The 11,112-nt window shown below is 48.1% G+C and overlaps 1 protein-coding gene across 1 annotated transcript; it reads left to right on the forward strand.

The window, feature by feature from the left end:
- Positions 1 to 757: 757 nt before the first annotated feature.
- TYMS (thymidylate synthetase) lies at positions 758 to 11,088 on the forward strand. Its single transcript, XM_055558960.1, has 7 exons — positions 758 to 1,167; positions 3,911 to 3,984; positions 6,020 to 6,194; positions 7,565 to 7,666; positions 8,375 to 8,550; positions 8,872 to 8,943; positions 10,511 to 11,088. The coding sequence occupies exons 1-7, from the start codon at positions 951 to 953 to the stop codon at positions 10,646 to 10,648; spliced, it is 954 nt and encodes a 317-aa protein (XP_055414935.1). The 5' UTR covers positions 758 to 950; the 3' UTR covers positions 10,649 to 11,088.
- Positions 11,089 to 11,112: the final 24 nt, after the last annotated feature.

Below are 11,112 nucleotides of genomic sequence, written 5' to 3' on the forward strand. Positions count from 1 at the left end.
AAATTAATTAGTCTTCCCAGAATGTTTTCCTGTTACAAAAAATTTAACCTTGAGTTTGAGAAGTGCCCTATAGCAGAAAAATTCAAGAATCTTGCTTGTCTATCTTTACTATCAATAAAATTGAGATGAGAGGAGAAAGAAAAAAGAAAAACCATCGACTTTACTGAACGCAAAGAAATAGTGTTTAGTATGTTTCATACAGAGCCCACATCTCATTCTTCCTAACCCCAGATGCAGCAAGAAATTTATTGAGCATCTACTATACCCTCAAGACACAGTTGACTCAAGACTGCTGTTGCATGTACATGTATTAGTACCTTTTAAACGCATTATCAAATATTTTACACCCATCAGTGTTTATATTATAAACATTTCACTAATATTGAAAAATTTGGCATGCAAAACTGAAAAGGGCTGGCTGTCATTAACTTAAAAAGCTGCCTTAATCCATTTGCTCCAGCTCCTGGCCTTGAGTGAGGATGCGGGAAAATAGAAATGCAAATCACTTGCAGGAGTCCCCCTCAGTTGTAGGAAACATCTCAAAGAAATAGGGTTTTGTTTTTCGATTTCATGAACACGTGGAAATTGTTTCAGGCTTCCTTTGATCACGGAAAGGCGCGGTCGACCCCAAGTCTTTCCAACAAGAGTGCCTTTTCTCAGGCAACACACCAAGATATAGCTTTAGAATTTCTTTCTAGGCCAAGGGTTCTTCACTTTTAAAATGGAATACAAGCCACTGGGGAAGGCGAGAGCGTTCATAACCCAAGGCCCCGAGACCTCTCGGGACGCGACGGGCCGTTTCTCGCGGGATCGGGTGGGGCCTACGTCACTGAAGCGTCACAGGAAGGGGCGGAGTCCCGCGCTGTGGCGGGAAAAGAGACTCCTGGGAGGCGCTGGGAGGCCGTTCTCGCCGCCGTCCGGCCCTCGCCGCCGCGCCCGCAACCAGCACTATGTCAGCGGCTGGCCTCGAGCCGTTACGCCCGCCGTCGCCGCCCGGCGTGCAGGAGCAGAGCGCCGAGCCGCGGCCGCCGCCGCCGCCGCCGCACGGGGAGCTGCAGTACCTGGGGCAGATAGAACACATCCTCCGCTGCGGCTTCCGGAAGGATGACCGCACCGGCACTGGCACCCTGTCGGTGTTCGGGATGCAGGCGCGGTACAACCTGAGAGGTGAGGCGGCCGCGTCACGGGGGCGGGCGGGCCCGGTGCGCGCGGAGCTGCGGTGGGGAGAGCGCTGCGGACAGGCCGGGCCCAACGACGGGCGTTTAGCCCTAACCTCTGCAGCGTGAGTAAGGGGAATGGCTTTGGCCCCACTTTACAGACGCCGAAACTGGCTCGGACTCGAGACGTGAACTTGCATAAGGTCACACGGACTGGACGGATGGAGCTGGGAGGTAAAAGCAGGCCCTCTGGCTCTTAATCACCCTGCTATGCTCTCTCTGTCCTAAGCGGGCTTGGCTCTGCAGCGCTAGCCCCAGACTTGAGTGCGGGAGAGGATCTGCCCGGGCTTGACCGAGGCCTTGACTGCAGGGCCTCTTTTTCGCCACTCCTCTTCCCTCCGCGTTGACTGTTCCGCTTTGTTTGTAAAAATTGGAGCCCAGATGAGGTGGGCGGGACCTCGGCGTGAGGAGACCGCTGGCAAGCAGGGGCGGAAACTTGGGGCTCGTGACAGTTCTCCCATCTGGTCCAGCCAGCCAGCTTTCCTCCCTAATCTTGAAACAGAAGCGCGAGAATCCGAGAAGTTCTTATTAATTTTTTCTGCGGGGGAGGGGGGGACCGTGCCACAAGGCTTGCGAGTTCTTAGAACCGGGGCCACTACAGCGAAAGTGGGGAGTCCTAACCACTGGACCTCCAGGGAATTCCCTTATTTGCTTCGCTGATGGCTCAGCTGGTGAAGAATCCGCCTGCAATGCGGGAGCCCTGGGTTCGATCCCTGGGTTGGAAAGATCCCCTGGAGAAAGGAACGGTTACCCAGTCCTGTTTTCTGGTCTGGAGAATTCCATGGATCGTATATATAGTCCATGGGATCGCAAAGAGTCGGACACGACTGAGCGACTTTCACTTTCCTGGGGAGAAATGTGTCTTGGAAGTTGTTAGTGCCAGGCTCTCAGGGGACAAACAGGTGGGATGGGGGTCGGCCTCAGACAAACGTCCGTGAAATAGGTGTGGAGGGTGGGTGTGAGTGGGGAGACCAGCTGTTGAAGGAGGTGCACCCGGGTCAGGGCAGAAACCCTCTGCCACACACCCATCGCAGAGACTGGAAAATCCGGAGCTGCTGTGACCAGATTGGCTTGGACAGCTTGGGGAGTTTTGTCTTGAGTAGAGGGATTCACCTGCCTGCAGCTCCTGCGTGATAGCCTCCCATGAGCCACAGGCGTTATTTTCACTCCAGCGTCTCTGCTTAGACTTGGGCGCTGTTGGTTATCTTTGCCTATCTTCAGCTTCCTCATGTGCTCAACGTGGAGGAAATGATTCCCCAAATGGAGGGAATGTAGGTGCTTGAAGACTCTGCCCTTGTTACATGAGTATCACCTGTACAGTCGGCTGAATAGGTACTGAATTTAGAGATAAGCTTTTACATTTTTCGCAGCTGTTAGATGCAGACTTACCACCTCCTGGTGCCTGTAAAATGGAGATCATAATGGAGCCTCAAGCAGGATTGTATTGAGGATCAGATAGGATTGTGCATATCAGGTGTTTAAACATATAACTATTTTTAGTTCAGTTAAATATTAAAGGTCGAGGGCTTCCCTGGGCCTCCCTGGTTAAGACACCATCCAGTACAGGGGGCATGGGGTTCAAGCTGTTAAAGGGGGAACTAGGATCCCACATACAAAATGGATAACCAACAAGGATCTGTTAACACAGAACTATAACACATGGAACTATGCTCAATGTTAGGGAGCAGCCTGGATGGGAGGGGACGTTGGGGAGAATGGATACCTTTATGCCTCAATCTCTTTTCTGTTCGTCTGAAACTATCATAACATTGTTCATCGGCTATACCCCAGTACAAAATAAAAAGTTCAAAAAGAAAAAAGGAAACAAAAGTTTAAAAAATATATAAATAAAGGTTAATTTTCTTTGCAAATATTTAAGAACTAAGAGAGTCCCTTGGACTGCAAGGAGATCCAACCAGTCCATCCTAAAGGAGATCAGTTCTGGGTGTTCATTGGAAGGACTGATGTTGAAGCTGAAACTCCAGTACTTTGGCCACCTGATGTGAAGAGCTGACTCATTTGAAAAGACCCTGATGCTGGGAAAGATTGGGGGCAGGAGGAGAAGGGGATGACAGAGGATGAGATGGCTGGATGGCATCACCAACTCCATGGACATACATGGGTTTGGGTGGACTCCGGGAGTTGGTGATGGACGGGGAGGCCTGGCATGCTGCAGTTCATGGGGTCGCAAAGAGTTGGACACGACTGAGCGACTGAACTGAACTGACTCACTTTTAGCCAGGGCAATATCGGCTGTTACCTGGTGGTGAGCCCGTTCTCCCTGGCAGGGTAATCGTGCAGTAGGAGCCTTCAGGCTGTGTCCTAGGGCACATTCTGTGTGTTCTCTTCAAACCTCTGGGAAGGGTTTGCACTGACGGGGTAGTGGCTGCTGGCTCTTTCCCTATCCACATGGGCCTCCCCGCCCCATCTGTCTGTGTGAAATTCCTGTGTCTGGTGGTCAAGGGTGCAGGAGGGTGATCTCACCTGAAGTGTGTCACTGACTTGGGGCTGCAGCCTTGGGAACCCCACTCTGATCAGGGGGTGCCCGCGTGGGAGAAGTCACAGGTTTCCAGCTCCTCTGCAGTCAGTTCCCAGGCCTTCTGTCCTGGGGCATGTCCTCTCTTTTTACAGAAAAAGTTGGATGGCATGTTCTGTCTTCTCATCTTGAAATTACATGGCAAACTGTTTTCCAGATGAATTTCCTCTGCTGACAACCAAACGTGTTTTCTGGAAAGGTGTTTTGGAGGAGTTGCTGTGGTTTATCAAGGTAAAGAAGTTGCTGCTATTGGAAGTCAATAATCTGTTGTCAGTACAGCACCAGCGAAATCCTTTTAAAAGCGCATCATGTCACTCCTTGGCCTAAAGTCTTTAGTGGCTCCTGTTTTATTCAAGGTCCTTACAGTCCTGTCTCTGCTCTGGCCTCAGCCAGAGTCATGCTCGCTCTGCTCCTCTCACCCTGGCCTCCTTGCTGATCTTTGAGCACACCAGGATGTCCCCATTTGGGGCTGGTACTCACTGCTCCTGCTCCTTGGAATCCCCACCCCTATGTAGCACCCTCACCTTCAACTCTCTACTCAGTTTTCCCTGCCTCTGATCTAAAACCATGATTACCCCCACTCCTCCTTTGTTTTTTCTCTAGAGAAGCCTCATCTTATATATAAGATCTTCCCCCTTTACCCCCTTCAAGGGAGAAGGCAAACAAATGAATAAAATACTATCATTTAAAAATTTTTTATTTAAAATAAAAATTTTTTGATGTTTAGAAAAGTACTGTAAGCTCCACGAGGGCAGAGAATTTCTCTTGTCTGCTGTTTCGTCCCCTGGAACACAGCCTGCTGCACAGTAGGCACTCACAGGGATTGCTGACTGAATATAGATCCCAGCTGTGCTCTCCTGGGGGGTAAGTTAGAAGAGGCTCTTGAGTATTAAGCTGAGCACGGTGATGGTGGGCAGTGGCCACACCTGTGTCTCCCCTTCATCTCTTCATCTCCCCTTCATCTCACTGGTCTGAGACTCTGGCCAGCACTGCTCACAGGGTGCCTAAAGAGATGGGCTCTCTTTTGGGCTAGGCTCAAGCTTGGGCTTCCTTCTGTGGCTTGTATCATCTTGGGCCAAAGCAGGCCCAAGACCGCAACGCATTTTAGCAAAGGTTGAGGTTTGGATACAGATCTCAGAAGAGGATGTTTGCAGACAAGCTAGAGCCCAGGCTGAATGGATGGGGAGGGAGACTTTTGAAGCAACATGAGTAAACAAGAAATGAGTCACTGGAAGTGAAAATAATTAGTACAAACTCAATGACAGAAAGGGAGGAACTGAGATGCTCAGAAATAGAGATCAGGCGCTTGTTTGATCATAAAGCTGGAGTGCAGGATTCCAGTGAGTCCTCACCAGGAAGACAGCAGACCCGCCTCTGATAGTCACTCCATGGGTGACTCAAGATAGAGGAGTTGGCGTACCTACACTTCAGCTGGTGTCTTTGGGCGAGATGGGGAGATGCAGTCTGTGCCTTGGCTCGTATCTGTTGAGTGCCAAGCATTTGCTTGTATTATCTACTCCTCCCAGTAATGTGGGTGGTGATTGCTACTACTGTGCTCTTTCTTGGGTTCGGATACTGAGGCTGGAGGGGTCAGGGAGCTGGTCAGAGGAGAAGCAAGGAGACAGCAGGCCCAGCGCCCAGGTGTGTGGCCTCACTGCCTGCTTGTAACCATTACAGCACATCCTACCCAGAGGCCAAATGGGGTCTTGACCTGGATGCACCATCAGGATACATGGGCCACCTCTAATGAGATGAAATACATAAGAGGAACATAAAGCTTATACTTGGCACCAAAAAAAAACCCAAAAACCCGCCAGCCTGTACTTTGCAAGTACAGGTTGTTGATGAACATAACTTGACAGTGGATCTTGTAAAGATACGTGACTGACATATTTGACAAAAGCTAATACTGATGTCCATGGAAACGTCCTATATACCAGGTCTAAGATACACCAAACACATTGCGAGTGTGGAATAGATTCCTACTGGGGTGTTACACTTAGTCACAAGACACATTTAGTTAAGAAACAGAACTGTTAGATGGGAGCACTGAAAGGACTTGGAGATGTTTAGAAGTCCTGGTTGAGAATAGGAAAAAGGATTTGAGGGAGTAATTGCAAAGAAGGATCAGACTGTCTCGGGGGTCTTTGGAAAGTGTGGGCTGGGACCAGCCTGCCTAGTGATGGGGCGCGTCAGGTGCTGCCCCATCTGTCAACACAGGCCCACTTGTGGGCTTGGAATTCACCGGATGCCGCATCTCTTACAGGGATCCACCAACGCTAAGGAACTCTCTTCCAAGGGAGTGAAAATTTGGGATGCCAACGGGTCCCGAGACTTCTTGGATGGCCTGGGCTTCTCCGACAGAGCTGAAGGGGATTTAGGCCCAGTTTATGGCTTCCAGTGGAGGCATTTTGGGGCTGAATACAAAGATATGGATTCAGGTGAGGAGCTGGAGGGGGGCCTTGGATTTCCTGAGTGCCTTTCACGGCCTGGGTTTGTCCTGTGGCTGCAAGCGAAGCCTGGGGGATAGGAAGCTGATGATGGGGAAATGGATATATAACTTGGACCTTGTGAGAGGCTGCTTCGCATCCAGGGGGAGGGTCGGGTCACACACCAGGTGGTCAGCACTTTTGGGTCTGGGCGCCTTCCGTACCTTGTTCATCAGCAGACAGTGACCTAGTGGGTGGTCGGTCGCTGTGTTGGAGGCAGGTTGGAAGTTCATCTGGGGATGAGTCCCAGGGACTGACTTCCCTGTGGTCACCTTGATCTTCCTTTTCAAGACTGAACCACCCAGCACGCTGCTGGTGGCGCTGATGGGACAGCACCCGTCTTGATCGCCCTCTCCTCCCCACCCTGGTGGGGTGGAGATGAAACATCTCACTCCTGGACGCCACCCTCCTCGGTCACTTGGTGACACCACCTCTCACACAAATTAGTGTTGGTAAAACCCACAGCACTTAACAGATTTCTCCAGCTTTGCAAATTTGTGTGCAGTTTCAGCCCATAGAGATTTATGTAGCCATCAGCACAATCAAGACACAAAACTGTTCCATTACAGGTCATCTTTTTAAAAATCTTTTTCTGGAACTGTGATAGTGACAGGGCTTTCTTCCCCAAATTAAGAACTCCTGGACTCAAGCATAGTCTGACTCCAGCAAATAGACATTTAACCATAGAGATGGGAGGCTTTGCACATCTCAGCTTCCAGTTCACTCCAGGAGGCGGCAAGTTCAGAGACCAGACATGAGAGAAAAGTACAGGGTGGTATATAATAGACAGGCTTCCTGATGTTTACAGGTCAGTAGCAGTTTAGCTGTTACATTGTAATTTTTGGTGGGAATGTTGGAAGGCTAGTATCTAGAGGACAAAAAGGAATCCTCATCATGGGTTGTTGGACCATGTAGGGTAGGAAACATTCTACTGCAGATGCAGCCCTGCCTGGCAGTGAAGTGGGACAGGAATCGCTGATGGTACAGACACGATGTCCTGTGGGGACTGCTGGAAGAAACTGATTGTTGAGGATAAAGAAGGTTTAGCGATAGGAGAAGGGGAAGGAGGGACACCCTGGCCAAGTATTTAAAAGTCTCTTAAGTAGTGGGAAAATAGACTTATGGCTCCAGAGGACAGACCTAGGAGCCCAGACTCAACATAACCCAGCAAAGTATGAGACATCAGTACTGTTCACTGGATATTGTGTGACTGGGCCGGCGGGGCCTCGGGGGGAGGACAGCGTGCTCGGTGACGTGGGGCCGTCTCCTGGGGTGCCGTGGTTTACATGTGCAGTGGTCTCTTGTTTTTGCCAATTCTGCAGAGTATTCAGGTCAAGGAGTAGATCAACTGCAAAAAGTGATCGACACAATCAAAACCAACCCTAACGACAGAAGAATCATCCTGTGTGCTTGGAATCCAAAAGGTTGATGGTGCCCCAGTCATCCTCCTGTGTCCTAACTGAGCCTTGAGCAGAGGCACCGGGTCGGAGGTGGTCCTGGGGACTGTCCCCGGCTTCACAGCTGCTCGTGTGACCCTGGCCATGGCCCAAGTGGCCCCGTTTTTACCTTCAGAGAGCGAGCTTGGGCCCAGGTGGAATTAATTTGTGTTTACGGGCTTTAATTATAAAATAAATTTAACATTTTAAATTGGGACAGTTGGAATTTCAGATCACCTCCACCTCACTATTATGAGCCTTTTAAACAGTTGTAAAATTAAGTTCTCCCGAGGTGTAGTAAATAGCCTGAGTGGAATTTTTGCATTAATCATAGCAATTTGAGTGCAGGAGGGTGAGCCTGAGTCACCAGTCTCTCATGGTCCCTGCAAATGAATTAATTCCCCCTGTACTTGTGGCTTGGTGCCACGGAGGTGGCCCAAGTAATTTATTTCAGCTCGGATGAGAGCGGGTGGCCTCAGCAGTCCTTGTACATCCACAGAGGTCTTACAGTGATGGGCAGGTCTCTGTTGGCCTTATGCCAATCTGGGGTGGGAATGGTCCATGGGGGTCACTGGCCCAGTGGCTCTTCTCACCATCTCCACTGTAAGAGCTGGCTTCTGCTGCTTTTTGCTTTGCTTAGAGTTGTGTTCCTTAAAAACCACCTCCTCTCCTGACTTGCACGTGTTGGCCCCTCAGATCTGCCTCTCATGGCCCTCCCCCCATGCCACGCCCTCTGCCAGTTCTACGTGGTGAATGGGGAGCTGTCCTGCCAGTTGTACCAGCGGTCGGGAGACATGGGCCTGGGTGTGCCCTTCAACATTGCCAGCTACGCCCTGCTCACCTACATGATCGCACACATCACGGACCTGAAGGTGGGCTGCTCTGGGTGGGGTGGAGTGGGGGACTAGCCTAAACACTGGGCTGGGAGGTCCTGTCACGTGGGAGACCTGACGGCTGAGAACTCCGGCTCTTTGTAGTCTTTAGATGCGCTCTGTGTAAATGAATGAACTGCTCAGGGACTTGCCTGGAGCAGTTAATACGACTTTGGATCAACTTTTCTCAAAAGTGATACTCGTTAAATTTTCTTGTGAAGAGCTCTGGAATGTCTGCATGCCCACATGTTTTTACATGCTGTGTTATAAAGGAACTCGAACTAAAGCCTTGACAGTTTCGCTTTCTTCTGTGGGGTTTAGCCAGGTGACTTCGTGCACACTCTGGGAGATGCACACATTTACCTGAATCACATCGAGCCACTGAAAACTCAGGTAAGAAATGTACCTGTCACACTTTGGGGTCTGGTACCTTCTCTTGAGACCTTGTCCATATGGGAGGTGTCCCTCTTGTAATAGATGTTCTCCTCCAGGCTCTGATGGAGCTAAGAGGACAGTCTTCCAGGTTTGTGGATGGTGGTGGACAGGCAGGGACCAGGCAGATGGGCCCCAGTGGCCACAGACACCGAACGTGACAGGTGCTGTGAGGTACTGCATGTGTATGTATTCTTTCCCATTATGGTTTGTCCTAGGATATTGAATATAGTTCCTGTGCTCTGCAGTAGGTTCTTGTTTACCCATTTTATGTATATCAGTTTGTACCTGCTAATCGCAGCCCTCCACTCCCTTCCCCCTTGGAAACCACCAGGCTCTTCTCTGTCCATGATACTGTTTCTGCTTCAGGGATAGGTTCATTTGTATCATGTTAGATCCCACACTTGAGTGACGTCATGTGGTATTTGTCCTTCTGACTTTGCTTAGTATGATTTCCGGGTCCATCCATATAGCTGCTAATGGCATTTCATTGTTTTCATGGCTGAGTAGTATTCCATTCTGTGTGTACATGTGTGTGTGTGTATCTGTATATATACATGTGTGCAGATATATACATATACACAAACCTGATCTTTATCCATCTGTCCATGGATATTTAGGTTGTGTCCTTGTCTTGGCTATTGTGAATAATGCTGCTATGAATACAGGGGTGCATGTATCCTTGAATTATAGTTTTATCTAGATATATGCCCAGGAGTGGAATTGCTGGGTCATCTGGTAATTGTTATTTTTGGTTTCCTGAGGAACTTTTCATACTGTTTTCACCAGTGGCTGCATCTGTTTACATTCCCACCACTGGTATAGAAAGATTCCCTTTCTCCACACCCTCTCCAGCATGTTATACTTTTTAATGATGGCCGTTTTGACTGGTGTGAGGTGGTACCTAATTGTGGCTTTGATTTGCATGTCTCTAATTAGTGATGTTGAATATTGTTTCATGTGCCTGTGGGCCATCTGTGTATCTTCTTTGGAGAACTGTCTCTTTAGGTCATCTGCCCATTTTGAAATTGGGTTTTTCTTGTTGTTGAGTGTATTACAGAGCTGTTTATGTATTTTGGAAATTAAGCTGTTGTCAGTTGCATTGTTTACAAATATTTTCTGTAGATTGTCTTTTAGTTTTATGGTTTCCTTTTGCACATCTTACAAGCTTTGCAAAAGCTTGTAAGTTAGATTAGGTCCCCTTTGTTTATTTTTATTTCTATTGCTTTGGGAGACTGACCTAAGAAAACATTGATATGATTTATATCAGAATATTTTACCTGTGTTCTCTTCTAGGAGTTTTATGGTGTTGTCTTATTAAGCCTTTAAGCCAGTTTATTTTCAACAAAGGATGATTTAAGTGGCAATTTAAAAAAAGGAGTGTCTTAATGAACTCTGAAGGAAAGGAAAAAAACTTGAACCAGAAACCTTTAGTCCCCATCATGGGACTCAAGTAAGGGACATGGGGAGCAAAAATTAAAGCAGGGCGTATGGATCTGGGAAAATAATGGTCTTGTGTTGTTTTTAGCTTCAGCGAGAACCAAGGCCTTTCCCCAAGCTCAGAATCCTTCGAAAAGTTGAGACAATCGATGACTTCCAGGCCGAAGACTTTCAGATTGAAGGCTACAATCCTCATCCAACTATTAAAATGGAAATGGCTGTCTAGAGTGCTTTTAAAGGCATTGTTTGAAGGAAATTTACACCCAGGTAAAAGTTCACTTGGCTCTAAAGGCGAAGGATCTGGGTCAAAACCTGTTAGTGATCTATTGGTTATTATCCATTAACTTTTAAGAATGTTGCCACTGGCAAATAAGAGCTGTGCTGTTCTCTTAGTAATAAAAGGCCTTGGGTTTGGGTGACTCACTGAGAGTGTCTGTACATACAGTGAATTTGAATAAAGACAGGAAAGAGAATTTATATATATTAATTCAAATTTCATAGTGTTTTTAGGAAAATGGTCAGTGCATTTCAAGAATTATATAGAACTAGTTCCCCAAATCTGAGCAAGCTGGGTAACACCATCAGTCATGTTAATGCCTAGTGTGGTTATGAACGTTTAAAGTTTTATATCTTGTTACAATAAATGTTCTGCGTTCATGTTTAAAACTCTGTATTATTTATCTGTGTAGT

The sequence above is a fragment of the Bubalus kerabau genome, chromosome 21, assembly GCF_029407905.1.
Source record: "Bubalus kerabau isolate K-KA32 ecotype Philippines breed swamp buffalo chromosome 21, PCC_UOA_SB_1v2, whole genome shotgun sequence".
Taxonomy (NCBI): Eukaryota; Metazoa; Chordata; class Mammalia; order Artiodactyla; family Bovidae; genus Bubalus; species Bubalus kerabau.